This window comes from Anopheles nili, chromosome 2 (assembly GCF_943737925.1).
Source record: "Anopheles nili chromosome 2, idAnoNiliSN_F5_01, whole genome shotgun sequence".
Taxonomy (NCBI): Eukaryota; Metazoa; Arthropoda; class Insecta; order Diptera; family Culicidae; genus Anopheles; species Anopheles nili.
The window spans coordinates 38,772,185-38,798,871 of record NC_071291.1 but is presented as its reverse complement, the minus strand read 5'-3'; the positions used below and the strand labels follow the sequence as shown (position 1 = coordinate 38,798,871).

General features: G+C 49.4%; 2 protein-coding genes across 2 annotated transcripts; one reads left to right on the top strand and one right to left on the bottom strand.

The window, feature by feature from the left end:
* The first annotated feature begins 11,303 nt into the window (after positions 1-11,303).
* On the top strand, positions 11,304-14,628 carry LOC128720206 (Kv channel-interacting protein 1). The gene is made up of 5 exons (XM_053813863.1): positions 11,304-11,459; positions 12,596-12,665; positions 12,764-12,834; positions 14,241-14,435; positions 14,503-14,628. The coding sequence occupies exons 1-5, from the start codon at positions 11,304-11,306 to the stop codon at positions 14,626-14,628; spliced, it is 618 nt and encodes a 205-aa protein (XP_053669838.1).
* A 6,005-nt stretch (positions 14,629-20,633) lies between these two features.
* LOC128731131 (protein neuralized) lies at positions 20,634-26,367 on the bottom strand. Its single transcript, XM_053824229.1, has 3 exons — positions 25,667-26,367; positions 20,975-22,743; positions 20,634-20,888 (listed from the first exon to the last, which is right to left on the bottom strand). Exons 1-3 carry the CDS (start codon positions 25,824-25,826, stop codon positions 20,634-20,636), a joined length of 2,184 nt encoding a protein of 727 aa, XP_053680204.1. The 5' UTR covers positions 25,827-26,367.
* Between the last annotated feature and the right edge of the window lie 320 nt (positions 26,368-26,687).

Below are 26,687 nucleotides of genomic sequence, written 5' to 3'. Positions count from 1 at the left end.
CAGTTAGCGCTTGCGAACATTTGCGTTTACTTCCGGGGTCGAAATCCAATCCGAGCCATTAAACATTTATCTAGCAGCCCAATTCGAGCTCCAACGCCTTGTTTTTTCATCGTTCAACTCACCATTCCCTAAGCTTCTGGCAGTCTATTCGCTGTACTTCCGGCTAGTTGTTGCGTGGCCGAACTCAGAAATCAAACCTTCATGCCCTTTGGCCTTGTCGTAATGGAAAACGCTTGTAAATCGAAAACGAACCCGAGCGCGTCCGAGCTTCACGCTACCGGAAGTGACCGGTCGTTTCGAGTTCGACACGGGCGAAAGTGTGCCTCGTTTCGTTTTTCAGCTCTTTTCGCTTTTGTTCGATTCAAATCGCTATACTTTTTCCGGTCAATTAGTCGCTTTCTCACCGTGGTACGGGATTGCCTCGGGGTTGATCCGCCCCAAACATTCGGGCTTCTACGACCGTCGTAATTTGCGAAGTTAATAGTGATGGCGCGTATTGGCGATAGTGTGAGTGTTCATTAAACGAAAGGCATCTCCATTTGTTTTTGAACAAGCTCTGAACACTCAGAAGTACGGCTATTGGCCGTCATCAGAAAAGCATTAAAAAAAGTTCTCAACATTTGCATTACTTTTTATCAAACGATCTCGTTCAACGAACAATTCTTTGTGTTTTAATTAGAGGCTTAATAATGTAGATAAAATGTATAATATGCTCTAGACTGAGCCTCCGCAGGAATGGCTATCCAGCTTCGTGAAAAGTTCAATCCAAAGCTAAACAAGGACGGGTCTTCTCAGTATACAGGTTGTTGAGCCATTCAAGAAAAAAGAAGCAGAAAGTAGATGAAACTATTGATTAAGCTACGTAACCGTTTAAAACAGGAGACAAAGACCATGAATTTATAATTAACATTACGAAAGACAATCAGGGCACAGTCGAGTTGCACTATTTCTTTTACTCGCTTCTTGGAACTGTGTTTTCCGCTCAACACCAACAGCACGTAATCTCTTCTGTCGCGGTGTTCACAACAAATGCTGAGCTCAAATCTTCACACCATCTTGATGTAGACCAGCACCGAAGGCTAACATAATCAGATAAGAAATAATGTTGCATACACCACACCGCATGACGGTGAATTGACTGCCGGCTTAGCGTCACCGGCGGTGGCTTTTTGGTGTGGGAACCGTGGAAAATTAATATTCTCATCGGAGGTTGCATTTGAAAGCCACCTGGGGTTGTTTGTTTGGTTCGCCACCCCACTCGCCACCAGGCTGCACAAAAAAGAAGTCGTTTAATCCCCACGTGAAGGGAGTTTTTGCACCCAACCTTATTTTGGAGCCAGCTTGAGGAAGATAAACAAAATAATATGAAATTATGAGCGAGACGGCTCAGTTTGCTTGCTTGTTTCTCCTTCATCCTTCGCTCAAATTCCGCTTGTTTCACGCTCGCAGAAACATTCATCCGGAAAATGTGCACTATTAGCTGCAAACTTGTTTCTGCAGCAAAAACATCCCCATGATGTTGTGCCGAACGGGAAGAAGGCAAACGAGACGGAGCGAAAATTTGGTTTGCTCACCACGCAAAAGTTTCCCTGCTGCTGCTGCTGGAACTGCCACGCGTTCAAGTGGTGCTGGCTTGCTGGAAGATTTCCGGCCACGGCTCGGTTCGCTTGGACCAGCCGGGGAAAAAGCGCCACCGTGGCGAGAAAAATCTCAACCGATCGTTTGCACCGTATTCTTTCGCGATGGTAGCGATATTACGGTCAACTGCAGCTGGGATGAAAAGTTTTGATGATATACAAAATAAAATTAACTTCGTGATTTGCCTTTTTCTTGCTCACTTGCAATCACTTGCATTGGGTTCCGTGCGAAACACGCTCCGTGGAATGTTTCTTTCATAAGACGTGACTTGTTCGTTTATAATTATGTTAATCAATACTGAGTAGTTGAAAATTATTTTAATGAAAGTCCTTCAATTTACCATAAAATCAAGTGCTTGAAGCATGTGTTAAATCGTTCTCGGAAACTAGCATTAAAAATCAATGCTCCATTTCAGGCCTCTTTTCTAACAAAACCGGCTGCATTGTTCCCTATAATTGCGCCACATTTTCTTCGAACTGGATTTAATTACAATTAGCAAGCCTTTTGCAAAGCAGGATTCTACCCAGGAAAAATTACACATACGATAAGCCGACTGTTCGCGCTACTCTACAGAAGCATCGATCGAATCGCGACCCTTTTAGCGCAACCGTATTCTTCGCGCCTTCTCGAGGCGTGCAACTTTTAATTATATCTGGATTAGGCAAACGGCTGGTGGAACGCCTGTCTTGCGGTGGAAACGCTGGTATGACGCACAGCCACTTCACTTTCCGGCCAAATCTCCGGCCGATCCCCCGGGTGCAATAAGCATCTTCGTCTTATCTTCCGGCAGCTCCGACCACATATATACATCGCCCCATCGACAGCCCGCTTACGCCACGAAAACCGACCTAAGTGCCCGGCAAAGCTTTAATGAGCTTTTACGATGTGCCAACAGGGAGTACAACGGAACCGTTGCGCGTTACATTACGCCACACGGCCCTTCGGCCACGCGGTTTCCCCAGTGGAACGAAATTGTTTCATATCCGATGGTGTCAGGCGTCGAGTGACGTTTGCGATACTTTTATCATCGTCACATCTCGGCCACGTGGGTGGCCGAGTGGTGGTGTGATGTCCACCCCCCAAATGTGCCTGTTACCGGGGCTCGTGCGGTGTGCATTGAATATGAAAAGTGACAAGCCATTTATTTGATTTTCGCCTCACCGGAAAGCTGAAAAATATGGCCCATGTGATGCTTGTGTAATTTTGTTTTGTTTTTTTGGTTTCATCTCGCTTTTCGTTTATTTTCGAAACACTATGGGATGTTTTTACACCAGATACAAGTGTTTACCTTGTAATTATGGTGGATATCTTCGTTTACGAATCAGATCAGCTTGTGCAGATCACCAAAAAGAAGTTAGAAAATGTGTTCAAATTTTTTGCGCTCCCTCTTCCATGAAGGAATTTCTACAGCTTTAATGCAAAGCATTTATGGAGAAGAACTACACTGTCCTGGCTTCTTAACAAGCATTTCGTTATTTACCCACTTGCTTCACCCTCGAGATCTGTGGTTTTTGCTTGCCAAAACATGTGCGCAAAATCATCGCTGTGAATGGTGCAAGAAAATTGACCGATCATCGTTGGGCAGAGACGAAACACGAAGCGCCAAAAAGAAAAAAAAATGAAGCATAAATACGAAAGAAAGTTCAATGGAGGCGCCTGGTGCCCGATATGGAGTTCATAAATCATCAACGCGACTAAACGTCGCCTTCCTCTGCTGGGCCGTGGAAATGGCGATGCTTTTTTCCCGGCTGTTGTTGTTGCTCAAGTTTGTTGTCTTTTTTATTTGCCAGTCACATCACATGTTCGAAATCTACCCAGGCGTACGGCTAACGTCGCTTCCATTCGGCTTCGTTGATTTCCGTTCGTCCGTGGGGCTGCTTTGATAAAAAACTTCAAAAAGTACTCACCGGCCCGGGGAAATCCATCTCCGAATAATCATCGACCTTTCGCTCCCGGTTTGGGCCAGCCAAAGAAGGTCGGCTTCGGTTTTCCGCTAAGTCATATTATGCGAATGTCATGTCAAAACTTTCTTCATAAAGCCGATCCCCGATCAACCGGCCGGATACGAATAATCTCCATCGCTGATAATGCACGACGTCGGGTGGGAGGACCCGCACGAATCCATAAGACCTACGTTTCCCGGTGGCCTGTCTCACCTGTTTCCGATCCGGCTACTCCACATCGGGCCACCTGCTGCTGACGAAGGGCCAATGAATGAAGACCTGCACCGGTCAGCACAGCGCGCTGGCTGTGACAGAAACCCAGCATTGCATTTTTATTGGAAAGACAGCGCCGGGCCTTTCCTTTTATCATTCCCTCACGCTTCCCTCAGTGCCCATTATTCGCACGTCACAAGGCCGATCCTTTATGGGCCCGACAGCCTGGTACCCGCCGGAAAAGCCAAGCGTTTGCTACCGCATCGTCGCGGTTGACCCATCCCCGGAGGGGAACGGCCTTTTTTTTCTATTCACGAATCGCCTGCCTGGCCATCATTACACGCGTGTGGTTTTCACGCACCCGTTGCGTAATCATTTCACTTCGCTTCACACAGGGGACGGCAGGCCAAAATTTTAATTCATTTTACCTGCGTTTAAGCGTTTTCTCCCGGGGTTTTTGTCCAATCCGCTACGGGCTCCGTGACGACAGCCGGGTCGAGTTGGTGGTAAAAAATAAAAGCTCCCACCGAAACAAGCCGCCATCAATCAAGCGGCCATCACACTAGCAGCCCGATCGGGATCGAAAAGAGCGAGTAAAGTAGCGAAGAAAAAACAAAAAACATGCCCGTCCCAAACAAATCCGTTAAAAGTCAACCGGAATAGATGTTTCACCACACGATCACACGGTTCACGGGCCAAGGACACTCGGGCCGGCTGGCAGGGTCCGGATCCCATTGGCCAGATTATGAACGTTAAAAGCGAATCGAGTGGGGGCCGCAAAAAACACGGCCCCGAGTAGTAAAATCAAACACGGGGAAAGCGAGAATAAAAAAAAAACTCATCGTCAGGAACCCCATCCGAGGACGAGCGCCGTCCCGAAGGACGTGGGACTCATCGCAGCGGGAAAATTCGCACAAAGAAGTGGGTAAAAAAATTACCATCGGTTCCACCATTAGCAAGCGAACCCGGAGCACCATGCCACGGTCACGCCTAGCCCCCGCTCGGAGCATTATGATTCATGCTCCACCGTTGTCCGTTGCTTCCCGGTCACACCACGCGCGGGAAGTTATTGTGCCGCGCACCTTTATTTATTGCCAATTTGATGCACTGACAGCACGGCGGAACCGCGGCTCCCAACCAACCGATAGGTCACGCCTGACTGATAGCGTGCCTTATTAAACGCGAGACATGGCGTTTCCGATACGATAATAATAACCACCGGCCGTAGCATATGCTCCGTTTGTATGGTTCCACCGCGGCATCGATTCACCGGTGGGTCAACTTTCCCATCCAGCGGAACGTGGCCGAACGAGCGTACGAGAACGGCTTACGTCCTTATCTTATGGCTGTTATGAATTAGCCTTCCACGGTGCGAGCAGTGCCTGGCTAACGAGCCCTTGACGGCGATTCACCACCCTACGTGGTGCTACGTGGTGTATCTCGAATCCTGGTTCCACCCGGCATGGCGAGAGATGGTGAATGAAAAATAAACCCAACCGGGTCGGAATTCGATTTGCATCTCATTGCGAGACGCCATCCACCCACCGATGAATGATACGGTCCGAATTGGAAGTTCCTTCGTGTCACGGCACCAAACCAAGACGGACAGTTCTTAAGGCGTATCGTAAGCCTTGTCACCGAAAGGGATGTTTTTCCAGCTCTCCATACGAGGTCGGCGCTGGCTTTGAAGAAACCGATAAGGACACAAAATAAAACTTTCCTAAGAAAATGCCCCCACAGGACGGCAGTGTGAGGTGTTAACAATAAAGTAGTATCGTGCCATCGCAAACTCCCCACCCCCATAATCGGTTGCGTCGAGCACGCGAAAAGGGGCCTTTTCGGGCATCAGCTTTTGCATAATGTGCCGCCGCCGGGGAAAAGCGGTCGCTTTTATTTTCGTCTCACGCAACCAGCCACCGACCGACCGCCGCTTAGCCGCTCTCTAATGTCTCTATAGCTGTGCTAAGCGCCACGGATAACTTCTGTTGACACTCGTCCCGGTATTGTCTTTATAAGTTGCGACTTTTCCCTCGTTCGTACGCGACCCCTTCTGGGCACTATCAAGGCCAGGGTGTGTCGTTCGACGGGTTGGTGGTGAATGTTTCACGGGTGCATAATGAAGGGGGCTTTTATTTTTCACCCCACAAGCGAATGGCTCACCGACGCAGGGAGAAAAGACTGTGCAACGGGCTGTCCGTTTGCTACCGGTCGGGGAAATTCGTGTTATCTAATCTACCGAAACCGTCACGAGCAGGCCGGGTTGAATGCGAAACACCAGCGGGACTTAACCGCCACCGAACTGGCATTTTGCTGCTTTCACGATGGCAGCGAACTTTTCTAATTAGAATTATGTAAATCGCACTGTCCGGTGTGACCTTCGGGTGTGTAATTAAACGCAACCTGTCCGCGAAGAAATGGGCTTTTTTTTGCGCAACCACATAAGGACGTGCGACAGTTGTGTCAAGGTTTTTGTTTTTTTTTATGGAAGACGAATAGTTTCACACAGCTGGATGACGGTGAATCAATTAGAAGCGTGTTTTTCTCCGGTTATATTCATCTGAATCCCATTTGTTCACTGTTGATCATGATTTAAAAGCTCTTCCAATGCACAATGTTGCGCTTCGTCATAACCTAAAGCGGACATCTCTATTCTTGCGCTCACTCTCTTTGACTCTCTCTCTCTCTCTCTCTCTTTCGCTCTATTCACCAATCCACCCGGTATTCATTCGCATTCATGTGTAAATCTCATACATCACTGTCAAGAGAGTGCTTACGATGTCGGCCCTTCAAATCTGCTCCCCTATTTACCGGGCCGTTATTTGAATAGCGAGCGAGGCTGGCCATCTGCTGCCTGTCCAAAGCACACCAACCAAACGCACCAGAGCCCACAACGGTAAAGCTCCTCGTGCAAACCATACGACACCGGTGTGAGTCCATCTTAATCACGTGCAAAACACACCCATTCCAGAGTGCACCGTTCGGTTTTTCCCGGGAGGGAGTCCTCCCGAATGCATGCAGAAATAAAGGAGAAGCACTCAAACTCGCGACGGAAACCCGGGTCGGCCGGCCATTTTATGGTTACCATCGTCCCAGAACACAAATCACATGATGCGCACGGCAAACATGCTCCCCACCCAACAGACGCTGTGTCGGGCTCCCGGTGTGGGTGGTGGGAGTGAGTGAAATTCGAGCCGAAAACCAATTCCGAAGCATTAACAACCGGAACACCCGGCAAATGGGCTGAAGCTTTGCCAGGACGCCGCCATTTGAGCCATCCATCCGGGATGCAGGGATTTGGGGGAGTACGAAAACCAACGTGAGAGAGAGAGAGAGAGAGAGAGAGAGAGTGAGTGAGAGAGAGAGAGAATGAATGTAGTCCTCGCTAACGAACGTGACGGTACACCTTGGTGCACATTTGGTGACGCGCGCGCTTCGAGTGTCGCTATTTGCCCCCGCAGTTGTTGCGAAACTGGGGCATCCATAAAATTTTCATGAAAAGTACGAGTGGCTGCGGTGCTGTCGCCTGCGAAGAAGGTGCCACATGTCCACTGGGTTCGCTTGACGGCATAAAAACTTTCACGCTCGAGAAACAAGGCGACACTTTTGGCAGGGCAGGGCCAAGTTTCGCAACGGAGCGAGTCATTAAATTTTACGATGGACGACGGTTTCATCTGCGCCACAGGCTCGCCCCGGGTGCAGCCTGGTGGAAACTGCAATTAAAAAGGGGCACACTGTGGAAGCGTGGGTCACAAAAGTGTGCGTGGGTCGTGTGGAACTAATCCCATTAACACCTGTCGATTATCTGTCCGCGCACATGCATGTGGCGTTGGTTTCGCACATTTTCAATCACCGTTTGCAGTTTGACCTTTCACGTCGTCGGTGTACGGTACACGTTATGGTCAGTTAACCACCAATTACAGCGCACACCATCGACCAACAGGAATAAAAAAAAAAACAAAACGGGGAGCGTTCTGTCGATTTCCTGCCCGTAATGCAATTTGCTACGGCTGGGGTTTTCTTCCGCTTCCAAGGATCTCGCCCTTTCGGGTGCGTTTATTGGATTATCGATCTCCGGTCAAGCGGTACGCCCGGATGGTACCCGATTTTGGGGAGCAATGGTTTTCTGAACCCTGTGTGAAGCTCCACCAAGGCGGGCGCCCCATTTTGCGGAGGGAAGTACCGTGCTCGAATAATGAAAATTAAAACACACAAGAAACGACCGCGTCACAAATGGCACGGTGGTAATCAAATGAAACGTTCGTTTAACTTGATTTTCAATTTCAAGCACCGGTCAGCATTCACCATTGAAGGTTGTTCCATCTCTTTTTTTTTTATTCGTTGGTACCTCCCACCGAACATTGCGATTTTCCGTGGGGGGTGTGTATTTTTTTTTTTTTCGTTATTGCGTATAAAGCTCCCATCCTTCGTTTCAACCGTTCGCTTCCACGGCATTTACGGTGCACCATTCTACGCCGGGCAGTGTAATTGGATTTCGTTCATTTGCAGCGAAATTATGAAATGTTACAACGGGCTGCTGTGCCATCAATTCGAGTTTATTCGTGTACGCCATATCGCTGAATAGTGAAGCCGGTCCATATCGACCGCTAGCGGATGCTGGAAGCGAATTGGGATGTATGACGTTTGCCGTAAAAGCACCAAATGACCCGGATGATGGTCGAAAAATGAGTACAAGCGCAGTAGCGTTGAAAAACACGTAATGAATCGAAACTATCATCAGATAAGCGCAAGGTACAAGGTATAAAAAAAATCAATTCATGCATGCTCACGCGGTTAAATTTAAATATGTATATAAATACATGTGATACACATAAATTTAAATATGTGCAAATATATGATGCTCAACACTGCGAAATAGTTTAGTGGTGAAATATTTCACTATGAAATATTTCTGACGCCTCAGATACGTGTTTCGTTCTCGTCCATAAGCTCATAATTGATAGCATCCTTGTGTTTCCATCCGCTAATTGACGCTGGAAAATTAGCTTTATCGATCGTAAATTGTGCCACAAACAATTAGCATGATGATTGTTTCGTATAATCACATCCTTGTGCCCGTTTCACCTCGCAAGAGTAGCTACAGCGAACGTAATCGAGCCTCTCGGAATGTACGTCCCCATTCGATTCACATCAAGCACTGGTTTGCGAGTTCGCGGAACAGATTAGCATGGTGCGGTCGTCTTCGATAACGGGTGTGGTCATTTGAACGATGCAATTGCGCAATACATTGCCCCATTCCCTGGAGATTTTCCTCCCAACCGGCCCATCCAACCACGATAAATGGCTAAATCTGTTCTGCTCAGTGGTATGTTGATATCACATCCCTCCGTCCATCGCTGGCTCATTTCAGAAACGGCAAGCTTCCTCCACCTCCGTGTTGCGCTGTTGGCCCACGTAGAAGCTCGACACCCTATGTCATGTTGGCTGCAACTGAAACCTTTAGCACCGCGGCCATACATTGTGCCGGGGCGCCCACGATGCCACGGTTTTGCAATTAAAATGAAGCCCACGAACGGTGCCAAAGCCCAGTGTGTACCGGGCCGTGCCACGTAGCCCACCGAATCAATACAACGCACAAGCTGCAAGAAGCGACGGTGCGGTTTGTGGCTTGCTTTTGGCAATGCTCGACCGACCGCGAGGGCACGAAGCAGACCCAAAGGCGGGCTTCCGATTTTGTGCCTCGTCAAGCGGACGTCCGCCGTTGAAGGACACGCTGCTACACGCGTGTGCCAATCCGACCGAGCCTGGCGTCCATCGAGTCGGGTACTTCCGCGCCATGGGACTGGCTGGAAAGTGCTGGAAAGTTTCCAAAATTTCACCCCACAACTCGGCCCGGTTCGTTTCCTACTCCTGATTGTGTTGGCAAATAAAATGAATTCTAAAGTTCTCGGTACGGCTCCGGGAACGTGTTTCCACGCCGTTTGACGTTGGATGGTGGTTCGTTTTATTTAGTTGTTTTTTTTTTCGTGTGTGTGTGTGTGTGTGTGCTTTGTTTTCTCCTCAGCTCCTTGCGTTTTCTGCTGCTTTTGCTTTACTACGTTGTTGGCAAACATTTGGCACAACTTTTACGATGCTGCCGGGCTGTTGCAAATAAAACAGCCATGTAAAGCCAAGTCGCACTAATTCGGGGTTCGTTTCTCATTCGACGGTGGACGACGATTTCACCTTACTCGTGCGTGTTTCATCCCGCAGTCCCAAGACCACGCGGAACCACGCGGAACGCCAGCCGCCAGCCCGAGAAGGGAGTTGTGAACCTTTTGCGATGAGCCTTTTCCGTAATAAATCTTGCCCTTGGTTAGGGTGAGCTCGATTGCTCCTTTTTGACGTTCGCTCGTTTTGTCTGCACCTTTCCAAATTCCCGATTCAGCGCCACACAGTTGCCACCGCAAGGTCGTATAACAGGCTGGTGGTACCGCAAATGGGATTAATAATATTCATAAATTCTAATTTCCCACCCCGGGGAGCGTTCGGAGCTGATGCCACGTTCGCTAATTAGAGCCGCTCATTGAGCAGCGATAGGAGGTGGATCATTACATCCGTCTGGTGCAAACCGTTTGTGGCGATAAGCGGAAATTGATATTTTAATGAATCTCTCTACCCAATCTCGGCAAAACAAATATTGACGTATTTTATTTCATTTTTTTTTATCAAATTGAGCTCTAAACGCCCATCGGTTGATCCTTCAAAACAAAGTTTAATACGTTTGAGAATTGATAGTTTTTGTAACAAAAAAAGGTTGTAACCAAACATTTTCGTTCTCTTTCGTTGTAGACCTACACCGTACGAAATAGCATTTGTTGCTCGTCACAGCACATCACCGGTCACCCGAGACTGCACGGAAAGCGCCGTGGAAATGCCATATCATCGTAGGTCAACCAATCAACCCCGATCGACCCCGGAGAAGCGCTTCCCCGGGCAGACTACTTTATCAAACTAACCACAACCACGTCAGCACCGGCGACTCGCGAACTCCATCAAATTGTGTGGCTCCGAATGTTGCCGAACTTTGCTGGAGACTTAAATTTTGAAACACTCCCCTCTGGAGGTCTGGTTTTTGCTCGGTCCGAATTTTGCCCGGTCGAGCGAACATTTTAAGCCCTTCGAAGGAGCACGCGACCAACGCCAACAGAACGGAACGGCGTGGAGTAGTTTGTAGCGAGCAGCGAAGTTTTTTCACAACGCCCCACCAGCACCTGCGACCTTCCTGGCCGAATCTCAGCGCTAAAAGCTCAAGAATGTATGAGCCCCGGCACCGGCTCAATATACATTGAACGGCAGTTAATTAAAGTTCGCCCAGCTGGCTCAACCGAAAGCATCCATTGTGCCGTCGATACAGGGCCGCCTGAAACACGAGAGCTAGGTTTAAAAGTCTGCCCAGAACGCGCAGCATCTCGACCGGCAGCGTGTGCCAAAGGGTGTGGAAAACACGGGAAAAAGCGGACAGGCGGAATTTTCGCTCCTGCGGTCGATCCCTTCTAGGTCAATGAGAAAATGGCCACCCCACCGGACAGTCCGATCGAGGAGGTGGTGTACGAGCTAGAGCCCACGCGAGCACCGAAGGTAATTCCCGTCGCGCTCGAGGACCTCTGCCGGTTGACGAAGTTCACGCGCCAGGAGATACGGGTCATGTACCGGGGCTTCAAGACGGTAGGTAACGCTCGGAGTCCATGAGGGGGCGTCGCATAAGCGGCTTATGGGGGCTTATTTCTATGCGGTTTTCAACTCCGGTCGACATGGCATGAAAACTCATCAGCAGCGCCACTAACCGGTCGCTTCGAGTTTGGAGAACATTGTGATATGATGGTGATGAAATATGCTCTCGCTAGGGTGGTGTGGTCTTTTGCGTGTATTGTTTCGAGCTGTTTTGTACGATCCAGAGGTGGGTGGAGTTGGAATTATTGGTTGTTTTCATTTAATAAATCGATAAACCACAATCAATTCAGAGGCTTATGCATGGCTTTTGAATGATGAAATAGAAAATTTGACATTTCAATATGGAAAAATGTCAACGCCTACTAATTATTCGCTTTTGTCAAACCACGGTAGGTTTACTGTGACCTTGTTCACATAAAATAAAATGTCATAAGTAGCCTTTATTGTTTTACATATTCAAATCATTAGCTTTTAGTAAAAGAACAGAACATTTCTTGTACTGTAAAGAGCATCCTCGATAAGCTTTTCAAATACGTTCATTCAAGAATGAAGCTCTAAAAGCTAGATGAATATGATTGCCTAGAAAATTCTGCTTCAAACCGTTCTTTAACTATTAGACTGTTGCATAACTGACTAATAACAGTGAACCCGCACCCCCCCGTGATCTTAGCTCGAAAGTATGACGAAGAAAATTGAGTATCAACTTTGTGGCACCGTTATGAATATGACGGACGCCGGAAGGTATGCATTATTCACGGCGAACATCGCTAAATTGAAGAAAGATTATGTTCCATCTCGCCGTGCAAATGCCGCGCGCCCGTTCCACGCACCGTTGAGTAAATATGTAATTTCGGTCACGATTGCCATCAACTGTCGCATAAATAAATCGCAGCGATATTTCCCCTTCGCCTATTTACTCCCCACTTTGTTTGACTTACATTCGTGAGTCTTTTTCGCTCGCCTCTTTTGAGTGCCTTTCCATTCGTAAGATAAAGCTCCGAACGCGAAGCGAAGCATGCGGCTCCGAAGGTCACAGAAAGTGATCCGAAGCGCTGATAAATTTGCATCCCGAGTAGATCGTTATCATTAAAACAAAGTTTTGCCCAATCTCGTTTCCATCCATCCCGCAGGAGTGTCCAGACGGGGTCGTGCACGAGGACAGCTTCAAGGACATCTACGCGAAGTTCTTCCCACACGGAAGTAAGTTTCCCACGATTGATCGGTGCCGTTTCCATTGGCCATTCCCACGTTTTTCACACTACTCTACTTCTAACTTCTTCCCATCGCTTCGTCCACAGACTCCAGCCTTTACGCGCACTATGTGTTCAAAGCGTTCGACGTCAACTGCAACGGTTCCATTACCTTCCGGGTAAGTGTCGCCCATTCGAGGTGTGCCGTTAACCGTAATACCCTCGAGATGCTTCGGTGGCAAATGAATCCGGCTCGCAAATCGTCCCAATCGCACACGCAAAGCGTCACGAGCGTTGAGCTTTACGTGCACGCACCGTCCATGGGTTTGCGAAATTGCTCCCAAACACGCAACCCCGAATAGGGCCCACTCCTTGATGGTACCCACGGGTTGTAAGATTCATACCGTGCTGACGGCCACTTTGATCCTGATCCCCGTGTGCCAACGGAAGTGCGTGTCACCGAGCCCTGGGCGGACGGATGAACGTTAAAGTTCGATTTAAGCGACCCGGCTATTAACACCAATTAATTATTCACCCGTACGTTTAGCTGGTCGTTTTAGTTTCGGGCCGTGCCCGTGATTCCTAACGGGCCGCCCGACCGGGGGTAGGTTGAAAATTAAATTATTAGAGCAACGTTCCGTGCCGTAGTGGCTAAGTTGTCCGCCGGGAGTTTGCTCCGGTCGTTTTCCGGGTTTTCCCCGGTAGCACGCCCGGAGAAAGGATGCGCACCGTGGAATGGCTGAGTGACTCTTGAGCTAGTTTGCTCTGCTCTGGCCACGGTGCCATAATAACGAGCGTAATTAGTTTTGTTTTGTGTGTTTTTTTTTGTTGCGTTTTGCGTTTGCTTCTGTTTTTTGGCCTCATTCCTGCTCGTTTTTCTCGTTGCTGGTGCTGGTCGTATTTTGCGGTCCTTGGCAAAAGGGCCGCAGCTAGTTATTTGCTCACCTCTGCGTCCTTCCAACGGCCGGTCGCACCGGGTCTTTATTATTTATTTGTGAATGAATAACATTAGCGCCACTTAAGTCGCTTCCGCCGAAAAACCCCACGCCCATGTGCCGTTTCCGATGAAGCGTGGCGAATATTAATGAATGTAAACCGTCGGCCGGCTTTCGCATGCTTGATTGCAATTCGTGTTTCACGTCATAAACACGTGCTCTTTTTTTTTGGTGTGTGTCGTTTCTGGCCACCAACCAAACCGATCGCAATCACGCTGGTATATTAGCAGAAAGTGTGCGATTAGTGATTAGCAAACATAATCGCTACGCTAAATTGCTTTATGGTGATTATGATGTGTTTCATTACCAGGGACGATTATATCACGCGTTTTTCTCATTTCAAGCGATGTAGTGCAACTTTGAGAGTGATTACGCTAAATATTATTTCTATTATAAATATTTTATCAAAGTTGCATTGTTTCAATTCCATCTCGTTAAAAAGAAACAAACCATTTATGGTTTTTCTTTCAATAATCTGTAATACCACACGCTGTGCTATTTGTGGAAGAGCACGTGATCAACTTGAACAGTTGAACAACATCTCAAACTTCTCCGAGCAATCTAGTAACAACGCATAATTCCCATCCCAGGATCTGCTGGTCACTCTTTCAACGTTGCTGCGCGGTTCCGTTTACGAGCGGCTCCGGTGGACGTTCCGGTTGTACGACATCAACGGTGACGGTTGTATCAGCCGCGGCGAGCTTGGAGAAATTGTTTCCGCCGTGCACGAGCTAATGGGACGCCGACCTCACCAGCCAGACGACGATCGAAAGGCCCGGGAGCAGGTTAGATCCGGACACCGGAAACACCCGAGTCCTCCGATATTCTGAACGGTTCCTTCTTTCGCTGCAGGTCGATCGCGTGTTCGCAAAGCTGGACCTCAACCAGGACGGCATCATCACGATCGAGGAGTTCCTGGAGGCTTGCCTGAAGGACGACGTCGTCACCAAGTCGCTGCAGATGTTCGACTGCCTTTGATGACCGTCGGCGGAGAGTGTCTACGCCGGTGCGCGCAAACCCGACCTAGACCGGTTCGCGTTGATCCACCTCTAAGGCAGGCAGGAGGACCTGATCTAAGGGATCGTTGTGGCCCCTTTTCCCCTGGATCAGTGCCCTCGCAAAACAGCCCGCCTCAGCGCGTTCGCTCATCCACGAGGTTACGGTGCATCACCCGCAAGCAGCGTACTATCATTGCCACCCATCCCGGACCGTGTCACCCCGCGAATGGGTGACACGCGTGAGGAATCCAACTCTTCCAGCTTGCATTAGATTCCCCACCCCTGAGGGGCGACCGGGTAGGGGGAGAGTGAGGGCGCTGCGGCCACCATGCCGTCCCGCTCCGGTCCATATCACGTTCCAGTACATCTACGAAAGCAATAACGTTATGTTGATAAGACACCAGAGACGGTTTGGAGGCCTCCCGGAAAGCCAACCGCCATGACAGCGATGGTTGGGTGATTTGGTTTTATTATCATAGGTTTATCTAGTTTGTACCATAGCACTCAAACTCTCGTTTCACGCCCGGCACGATGCCAGGTGCCAGTTCCGGGAAATTCCGACTTCCAGGAAACGGAGTTACGATGTAAACGTTAGTACTTGCAAATAATAACATAACCACAGCCACGCTATCATTCATTCGTAGAGCCCAAGGATGGCTTAGGGGCAGTTTGAGCGAAGATCCGCCCGATCAAACTCACCCACGCGGTGCAATAGCTGCGAGTAGCGCAAGGATGTAAGACTTAGTTGACAATAGACAATCGTTTACAGGTAGCATTGAGCAGTACGCGCGTTGCGCGCTGCCACAAACGGACGTTGTTTGGTGGCTTTACGAGCAGGGTCTCGGCGTAAGGATCGCCTCATCACAGCAAGAATGGACACACACCCGGGCCGGTATAGTTCGATTTCCTTTTTTCCTACGGCAGCTAGCAAACCACACAGGTGTGTGGCGTACGCTGATCGAAGGCGTACGCTGATTGAAGCCATGCAATCAAACGGACGAACGCCAATCGCTGCTAGACGGTGTTTGCGTTCGTCCTGACCCAACTACCCTCGGACAGCGCTCAGCCTTCGCGAACGCTGTCCGGAGCTGCCCCGAGGGGTGCCATATATCAGTATTAACATTTCATTCTATCGTTTTTTACGATATCGTGTTGTGGTAACAAAGTTTGACAACAAACCAAATTGGCACGTGGTTCGGAAAGGAAACGCACGCTTCGGTTTTTTTCAAATTGACCGTTGAGTGTGGAAGGAGCGTTGCAAGCAGCACTCAATATTAAAGAAAATACGCATAAGCATTGTAAGAAATGTAACTAACGTAACACCAAATACTACCAATAAGGGCCCGTAGGGCAGAGAAACAAAAAAAAAGTAAAACAAACAGTACGAACATAAGTAGATTAGCGCAGAACGAATGGAGCATAGCTGCGGAGATGGAGAAAATCTATTCCGAAAAAGGGAAGGCTTATAGGAACGGAATATTGCAATGAGCCAGCGAGTTGACTAGTCCAGAGTTAGTAGTTTAACAACCAAACAACACACAACAAACATCCGCTTAGCAATGTGGTTTTGCAGGAATGCAGTTTTAATCAAATAGTATTTTAAATTAGGATTAGCATTAGGCGCCATCCGCGAACCCCGCAAACTAGCCAGCCAAATAGCGAAACGGAACGGACAATTTTAAACGGCTAACACGCACCGGGCAGGCTGAAACCCTATACCCATACTTGTTACGGTTACATTTGAACGGGGGTTGACATGATGGGTAGAAATCTCTCGTATCTGTTTGTATGTGTCTCTTAAATGGATGTACTTTTTTTGCATGTATCGTACAAAATGGCAGCAACTCGTTCAGTACGTTTTGAACTGGTTGACTGGTTGAACGGCAACTGAACGATGCAGTTGCATCGCCTGTATGCACGTCCTTTAGTCGGAAGTACTCCACAGTTGAGCTGATACAATCAGCGATTAGGCGTTACACCACTGTTGGTAATGCTTTGGCTGGGGTGCTTTAGTGCTACATCAGCACCGATCAAGCCAGTAGAATCGAAGCTAAACGCCATTCTACCGCATAGTGTAGTTCATTCATTGCAATATACGCCCATAGTGTGAACAAATCGAATTTTAGGCTTCTAGTAGCTAGTGGGAAGAATCTTAAAGGACATTGCGGAATCTCCGTTGCAAGTAGGCGACGGCACGCTGCATACGCTGTTTATAACAGGGAGTTGAGCTCTATTCAACGACACACTTCACTCCTCCAGTGCTTGCCCGACTTTGCTGGTATACTTATCGTTACAACTATAACTACATAGAGCTACAATAAGTGTCTACAATTTACAAACAAGCAAAAAAAAATAACAAACCTATTGCATCGAATCCATTTGCCCATTTTACCGGCGCACAATTAACCCGCGAATGAACCGCGATCACCCCTTTTTTGGTTTTGTCTACTCGATTTTGAGCTTAATCGAGGTAATCGCTCGCGAGTCGTGTACGATCGAGAACGATCACCAGCAGTCAAACAACACTTTGGCACCGCTACTGTGTAAGCCTTAGGAGCGAAGAGAGACTACCTTCGATCATAGTTCCAAATCCAGTTCACATCACATCTTACAAAGGCACGGAATCTCCCTTCACTATGCACTTCCTGCACGGAACACGGGCCTTTTCCAGCCGAGCTTGTCATGTCCTTGCTCGTCACAGGAACAATCCCGCTCGGCTCCATCAAACGCGCACGACGTGAGACGGTCATTTGAACATCGTGAAACCGAAACCAGTAATGCCTGCTACAACTGACACCTCAAATGAGCTCTATTTTTCTAGCGTAACCTTAAATGTTATACATTGTGCCGGATGGCATCCGGTATCGATACGTTCTCTCTACGACATGGTCCGAAGGCGAAGGTTTAGCTGCATACAACAGCAAACAAGCGAACCCGCACGAGCGCTCTGGGCTTTGGGGCGGAGGTTAACTAGGAAAAATCACAAACCGCACTACATTCGGCAACGAGCTGTTCTTATTCTCAAATCGACGCAAAAACGAAATCATTCATTGTCAATTACGATCAGCGCTGCTGCTCTCGTTGCAACGATCATCACGTAATTACGCATTTTAACTTACTCACTCGATGCCCACCTTCACGTGGCTGGTTTTTGTACGATTGGTTGACGTAAGCAAGAAATATTCGCGTCCAACATACACGGAAGCCATTCCGAACACGACGGAAGGCGCTCTCGCACATCATTTCCGGCGGTTCACGTCCTGCAGCGATTGAACGCTCAACCGGAGGGCTCAACCGGCGTGATCCGCAAGGCTGTAACGTTCGACCTTCCCTCTTCACTGTAAATCGAAGATCCGTTTTTTAAATGTACCTGTGTATAAAGTAGCATGTAAAGAGAATTGAACGAATTGGAAGGGTTCGTGCCCGGACAGGGCATAAGCATCTCAGCTGAATGTGGCGAAAACGCGCCGCAAAAGGAAGGTACAGCATTAAAATTCTCTCCCACCAAAATATTAGCGGCAAGCAGGCCTGCCATCGACCGAGATTGGCTCGACGACTCGATGGAACACCGAGCATAGTGATGAAGATTAACAGACGTCCGAAAAGGCGAACTTATATATTAATTACCAGAATACAGATATATATACATATACATAGACAGAGACATGAACAGCTCTAGTAACGCGTTAAAAACTTTAAATGATCGGTAGCGTATTTGAGATGTCATATGAAATAAACTAAAACTTTGTTGAGGCGGAACTCGGCCAGTGAACTAGACTCACTCATGGTCTAACCAGTAAGGGCTATGATAGGAAATATCGCGTGGAATGAAGCAAAAGCACAAAGGAAAGGAGGATAGATACTTTCATCAAATCTTAAATGCGTCCGTGTGTTGTACAGTGCGATTTAAAATACAGCAACATGTTTAGTTAAACATCCACATTGGAATCGTTTTATCCACATCCGCAGCAGCTGCATGTTGAATGAAGCTCACCCCCCACATGTATCGTGGTATTGCAGTTAAGTTTCCAAACAACCACATTCACCGTTGATTTTACTCTAATTACACAAGCATATATACTGTACATTGTGAGCAAGGAATCATTCTGGCACCGCTGTTTAAATAAATGAAACTGGTTATCAATAAGTGTTTACGGCAATTGAACACATCCCGTGTACTAGCATTTCTCGTCGGACACATCCGAAAACAGAGATACTGGTGGTGATATCCATGATTTGTTCACACAATTCGTTGGCCGACAATGAGAAAAGAACACAGGTTGTTATTTCGAAGTTGTTTTGTATTTTGTAATTGATTTGCTGATAATGCTTTGAAATTCTTTAATAGTATTGTCACAAAAAACAAGATGTATAAATCATCAATCATCGTATCTATAACAATAAATTATCATCAAAGACTGTATGGTTTCTTTTGTTCTAACATTGATATCATATCTTACAACTGCAATTGCTGCTGCCTGCCGCGAGCAATTGCTTCGAGACCTTTGCATGCTTACTAACTGGCCAAGCGTCCTTTTTCACTGCCAACACGTCCGCTTCAAACGAGGAAGCTACACATTACGCCGTGAAAAGAAACAAAAATAAACTATTCTACTGATTAGAAGCTATATGCCAATGCCGGCACGAACTCGCAATCCAACAGTGGCAAAAAAAGATCCAAAATATACTGCAAAACCGTACGTTGCAATTAATGATTGCCTTGCGCATAAGCGTTCCGAAAACTAGTATACACCTAAACCAAGCATTCGACCGACTTTCGGTTCGCTCTCCGGCAGTCGTAGCGGAATCTGCTGCAGGTAAATTAAACAATACACTCGATTATAATTTCAAATATTTGCATTTAATTGGCTTTTCAATTTTCGACTTTGTGTTTTCATAATTTGAATTCCTTTGCTTTGACTAGTTGACTAGAAAATAAATTAATGAACCAATACGTTGCAACTAGGGCATTCTCGGGGCTGAATCACGCGCCCCTTCATCCTGTGCGTGAGTGCATTGCGATATCACTAGGAGCTATCTTTAGTACTTGCGGAGAAAATGAACCGACAAAAAATACTACTGCGCTATCATACACTGTACACGAGGTAATCACGTGTGAGAAAGAAAAAGAAGGGCCTGCCAAAGTGACACCGCGGAGGCTACCATACTGTTGCGACGCACTAAACATCCCGTATCCAAATGGATCGATATCGGTGCCGTTTCGTAAACTATTCCGGCCGGTTCGTCTATCCTACTACGGTAGAAGCGGTGCGTTCTATCTGGAAGTGGCATATTTGGCAAACATGTTACTCGCTCGCACACTGCTCGGTGCCCGTTCCAACAACCTTCTCGCCACACCGAATTGACTACGGTAAACTAACTAGAAAATAAAGTAGAAACTGGCCTCGCTTGCCGATCATGCCGTAGCATACTAACGCGCGCCCGCGCGTTCCCCTGTACCCTTCAGCAGGGCTAGTGTCCCTTTTTAAATGCAACTAACTGACTTTGCGGTCCATTTCTGCGCCACAGGACTCATGCCGCTTGGTTTTGGTTTTCGCTCTGGATAACGTTTACGTTCCCTACTGCATTCGCGCCGCTGTCCCTTACAAACTAGTCAATTTGTGGTGCTAATTGGAGAGTGTCGCCTTCTACGGCGTAGTTCCTTTCTTTTTTTTGGCTACCGTCACAACTAACAGTACGTGTCTCCGGCCGTTTGCCGCTTCCATTAATTTTAACCGAACCAACCTAAACGCGCTTCTCTCTACTATAAATTTTGACTACTCAATAGTTTATCCTGCAGCCGATAAGCTATCAGTGTTAATTTATGCATCACCGCTCCAAGCAACCGCACGGGACCGCTAACAACAAACAACAACCGGAACCATCCGCTCGCTTGATCACAAGGTTGGGTGTACTAGGCCTCCCACCACCGACCCGGGAGGGGTACATCCTCTTTGGCTATGCCCGTCGGGTGCATCCGCGCGTCTACGACTTGTACGTGCGGATAACGTCACGGATGACGGCACGGCACAGCGGACAATGGCCGCCTCCGATGCCGCGCCACTGCTTGATGGCGCAATCGTAGCACATGCACATGTGACCGCACATGTACAGCACCGAATCGATCGGTTTCTCGAAGCAGATCGTACAGTCCACGCAGTTTGTCGAGCTGTAGATGCCACCGTTGGCCGCGAGGGCCGCCGTCGAGTAGTTGGCCGCGTTGTTGTAGCTGGAGAGCGTCTGTAAGGAGAAGACAAAAAACACCATTCCGTTAGTGGAACCGCTTTTCACGAGCATAGGAGGACGTTCGTTCGTTCGAGACCTACCTCTGGGTATGCGGAGCTGCTGGCAGCATAGTTGGCGCTGTTATTGTTGCTGGCCATCAGCTCACTGGCCGTACCGGTCGAGCCGGTGTGGGACGAAAGTGACAACGTTGACAGCGGGACGGAAAGCGTCGAAGCGGACGTGGTCAATCCGCGGGTCACGATAGTTGCCTGCGGTTGTGACGCTTGTTGTTGCTGCTGCGAAAGGACATCGGCTGGGGGTAGATTTACGACCAGCACCGTACCACCGGGGTTGATCTGGATCATGTCGGGTCGCACGGAGGCCGTCGCGGTGGTTGCCGTCGTCGATTGCTGTACGAGCGCTGTAGTGGAGGAGCTACCGGCAAGTGTCCTGCAGCTGGCTCCAGCTAGTGCTGCCGATTCAACCATCGCTTGCTGCTGCACCTGGTGCAGACTGCGCACGGATTGGCTGGTAGCGGCCGTCGTAACCGACGCCAAGGACGAATGCGAGCGAGCCTCGTACAGGTTAGCGGCACACGAAGAAGTCACCGTTGGGGAAAGCATCGTGTAGCTGAACAAACGCACGCTCTGTGTGGATCCGTACACATCGAGGAAGGCCCACAACTGCAGCGACTGATCGATGTGCATCACGACGGATGGTGGACCACCGTTTTTGCTGATCTGCACCTCGCCATTCACGGTGACACAGAAGCACAGCTCATCACCACGCACCAGCGTCGAAGCCACGTCCTTGCTGACCACCCAGTACTCCGGTCGGTCGAGCAGCATGTCGGAATCGTCAGGCAGATCGTTCAACTGCAGACTGGCCGGATCGCAGGATGTTAGCCCGAGTGCGAGCGAACCCACGAAGATCGAGTCCGTCTTCAGGATCTCGATAATCAGCTTCTCGCCGATCTTGATCGGACGGGGTGAGAACACGTACCCTTGGCAGAATTCGGTGTCTGCCCGAGTTGCCACATACCGATCGGCGGAGAACTTGATGTTACGACCCCGAACCGGGTGGAACGGCAACGGAACCAAGCTCGGTGAGGGCGGATTGTGATGGTATCGTGCCGATGTCGAAGGACTAAGTGCTCCACATCCTGTCGGGCGCTCTTCCATCAACTGATGGTTGTGCTGGTTGATGCTAAGCGACTCCAGGTGTGGCACAGAGATTTCCTGCTCCGTCGGACGACGTGTCTGACCCTGTGGATGGCCATGATGTTGCTGCTGATGGTGTTGCTGTTGCTGCTGCTGCTGCTGCTGATGTTGCTGCTGCTGAGCCTGGAACATGTAGATGCGCGAGTCAAGGAACTCGATCGCGGTCGAGTTGCCATAAACGTCGATCACGGCCCACAGTGGACCGCGGGCGTCCACGTCCGTGATGAAAACGCCCTTCTCCTCACCGTTGATGCCAAAGTGCACATCTCCGGACGGTGTGACGTAGTAAAACAGCACATTGCCCCGGTAGCAGTATCGCTCGTTGAGTGCTTTCGCCCAAAAGCCGGGTTTGTTCGTCAGATCCGGACAGGCGTACTTAGGCAGGTTGCCTCGCAGTGAAGCCGGATCATTGCACGTGAACCCGAACCGGATCACGCCGCTCCAGTTGTTCGAGATGTCGAGGAACTTCACGCAAACGCGCTCGTTTACACGCACTGGTCGGGCACTGAACGTGATGCCCTTGCAGAACGACTCATACCGCTTGGCGACGGTGCCCTCGCGCGAGATCCGGATGTTGTCACCGTGCACGGTGTGGAACTGCAACGGGGGCAGATTGTTCGGCCCGGGACAGGACGATGCGCTTCTCGTGGCTGTGGGGCAAGGAAAAAGAAGACGAAGAGAAAAACGATCAGTACCCGGTGGTTCGTGAATGAGGGTTTGGCGCAGCTGGCGCTTAAAAATACACGCTATAGAGGCAGGTGAACGCGCGCACGATCGGTGCTCTCTTCCGGTGCGCTACCGTCCGGAACCGGACGTCCATTAAACGGTACCGCAGCCCGGCCGGGTGTCCCGCAACGACGCGACAGCGAGAAACCGAAAACCGGAACGGAAGAAAATCCCCGAAAGTGGCGAACACGTGAGCGAAAGAAAATGTGCGATCAAAAGCAGGCACGCAACGCATCGGAAATGGGACTTCCTACTGGCGAAGGGCTGTCGATTCGCCGCCAACAGGCGACATCCGGTGCAACGGCGCGTACCGACCACGATTAACCTCTTTTCGGACTCGGAGGGGCTCGCGCAACAAATTGGTGCACACGCGAGAGTGCACTTGAAAATTTTCTTACGTTACTTTTTCTTCGCTTCTTGCGCGCCGGAATGCGCCACGGCAGCGATTGCACCGCACTTATACGAACCCTTTCGTGCTCTTTCTCGCTCGCACTCACTCTTCTCATCGATCGATTAAAACACGCTCATTGCCGCCGCGGTTGATGTCGATCAAAGCAAGCCAGCCCAGCCTGCGTGCGTGCTTGTTTTTTTGTTTTTTGCTCTTGAGGGTTTCCTTCCGTTCCGCTTTTTTTCCACGTGGGCTCGTTTTGTTGGAAATTTTTAGGGCGACTTCCTCTCTTCTCTCGCTTTTAGCGCAGGAACAGCCGCTTGCAGCTGCTGCTGTCGTTTCCTCCTAGCGCGGTTCCTTTTGCTTCGTCCTTTTTTTTCTCTCCCTATATCCCGACGACTGAGCGACTTCTTGCGTCCCTCGAGCGATTGCGCGAAGAGGATTTACTTTTAATTATGAATCCCTCGCGGGACGCATCAACAGCAACCCCTATCTGATACAGCCCCTGCTTGGAAAACCCGGCTAAAACCTCCCCCACACGCATTTGGGAAAGCGTTTCGCACGAACACACACACACACACACACACACACACACACACACACACTCACCCCACGCGTCTTCGCTTGGCGGCTTTGCAATGAGTTTGTGAGTGGGTGTGTATTTTTTGCTTCCCATTTCACACCAAATCCCAAAATCCCCCAAGGAAACTGCCGCCAAGGAAAATGGCCAGATGGCCCGGAGATTGAAAACGTAAACCCATTCCGGCAGCGCAAGGACATCTTCTCGCTCCGTTTGCGGTGTTGTGTGTGTGTGTGCGTACACATGCGCAAGGGGCTGTGAAGCCGGGCAGAAGAAGCTGAATCCTGCAGAACATCCGATTCGTCTCACGTTTCCTTCGGGCGGGTCTCTTTTGCGGCGCATTCGTCGCGCTGTTGGAAGGCCCCGGAACATGAACAGCTGTGCGGAAGACGACGCACCTCAAAAGGTCGATCACTTTCGGTTGGTTTTGTCGATGTATGGTTCTCGGTTGCCTTGTGTTTTTTTTTCAGCCCCCTCTATCGACGAGAAATGCGAATTTATGACGGTGCACACGGTGCGAGAAAGAACCAGCAGATAGCGAGAAAGACAAAAGCCCCGGGTGTGGGAAAGCAAAGGCAAAACGCATGGAGGCATATATTTTTATTTTCCCGTCGCGCAAGATGAAAAATCGCACGCGCATGGCGACACGCGAAGATGGACGTGAAGCGATGATACCAGCACCGTCCCGGGGCGGTAAAAAAAGAGATCACACAACAACAAACAGTAAAAAAACAGCATAAGCCCGACTGGACGGAATTAGTAATCGATCGGGAAATCGTATCCCCGCCCGGTCGCCAGCCAACACCGACGTCGGACACCGGCGACGTACGATTCGGACGCGAGAAAAACGCGCGCATTCACGCGACCTGGCGCCAAAGGGCTGGCGTCGTCGCGATCGGGTGGGAAAGTGCGTACGTTTCTGGCTCCCCGAGAGGTAATGAAAATTTTTGTGATGCTTCAAACGCGTCTCGCGCCTCCTTTCGCTGATCGGACCCAAGCCGATGCGTGTGTCTGGACGACAGCTCTGCACTTTTTTTTGTCTTTCATTTATCCCTGCTTTCTTGCATCCCTAGTCCGGCTGGAATTAATTATTTCCCAGTCCCGGCGCTTGGCGACAGTGGCCAGTCATCATAATGCCACCGATATGGGGGGGGGCCACACCGGCGGAATCACGGTCGAAAGATAGCACACTCGGGGAGGACGATCGTTGGCCGCGCGCGGTGTCACGGTGGTCGGTTTTTTTCCCCCACCTTGTTCGTTCGTTTGTTGCAAGCCACCCAACCAAGGCGAACCAACGAAAGCCCGGAAAAACTGACCACTCGGTGATGGTGTGCGAGAAGGACAAACTCCACCATGGGGCGCCACTCCATGCCCGTTACGCCACGCTGCACGTCATAATAATTTTGAGCCAGAACTCGTGCACCCGAAAAACACGCTTGAAAGCCCCCGTAAGGCCGAGGGCGCTTTTTGCTATTGTTGTTTGTTTCCCTCTCGTGTTTCCCTGGTGGATTTTCCCCCGGTTTGTTGCGCGGGTTCTAGAACCACCCGAGCGTGACGCAATGGACCGAAGGGAACGAGGCACGTTTTATGCAAGGGGGAGAGCAAAAAAAAGTTCGTTACAAACGGTTGCGTTTTGTGTCGACCCTTGCCAGGGCAAGCACAACCTTGATGATTAAGGGCGCCTACCTAAGGGGTGACGGTTGGAAAAATATTGCTGCAGCTGCTTCAACGCTGCTAGGACTAAACCCCTCGTGTACGTAAATCCCTTTGCAACGGCGTGACGTAACGGACCCCTTTTTAACGGACGCGTCCTGAAGGAATTGACGGTTGATTTTGCGCGCGCGAAAGGATCCTCGCGGACCAATGTTTTGCTACTAACCTAGTCCCATCCGTTTCTTGATCTTCTTCAGCACCTTCATCTTGTTCTTAATCGGTGAGAAGATTGTGTCGTTTTTCTTGTTCTGCTGCTGTTGCTGCTGCTGCTGCTGCTGGCACTCGACGATAGCGGCACCGGAACTGGTCACGTTCAGTACACCCATATAGAGGCCTCTTTCGTCCACCCTTGCGAGGCGGAACGCGTGGTACACGGTGGAAGTGTGGAAGTCCTGCACAACGGGAAGGTTGCGGGGGCGGAGGGCGCGTCCTTTTTAGCAAACCAACCGCGAACACATAATACACCCACAAAAAGGTCTTTCTCTCTCTCTTTCTTTCGCTTCACTTAACTTTCTCCTGCGAACTTCGAACTTCGTTTCCGTTCTTGCGTGCGCGAAAGTTTATTTATCCGCTGCACAACCACACAAAGGTTCGTTTTTTTATTTGCCTTTCTCGCTCTTTCTCTCTCTCTTTCTTCGGCTGTTTACGAATTTATTCCACGCGATCACCCCTACACAGGAATGTAGGGACGTGAGGGGATCGCGAAAATGCGAAATTGGCGATCGCGAAGAACGCGAACTTTGGCTTCTTTAAACTTTCAGCCACACACTCTCTCTCTCTCTCTCTCGCTCGTTCGCTCTTTCGTCCTAGCGCCTTACACAAAGCCTTGTTGGCTCGCTCTGGCATGCACTCGCCACCGGACACACTCCGCTTCTTCACGCGGACCGGAATTTCGCGATCGTCACTGATTTTTCCCACGGTTCCAAACCACCGCGGGGCCGCACACACATACACCACAGAAAGGGGAGGAGGGGGGTGGCGGGGATGGGGACAAACAAACACACAAACACTGCCCCAAACCGGCCCAACCGAGCGCGTGCGTATCTTCTTCTCGTGCCTCTCTCTTCGCGAGCGTATGCGACGAGGGTGGCTAAGGAAAAACGCGAGAGCAACCCACGAAATGCGCCAGGTAAGCGCCGTTTGCGTTGGGGTTTTGCCTTTTGTTTTTAGCGGCACAAACGAGCTGA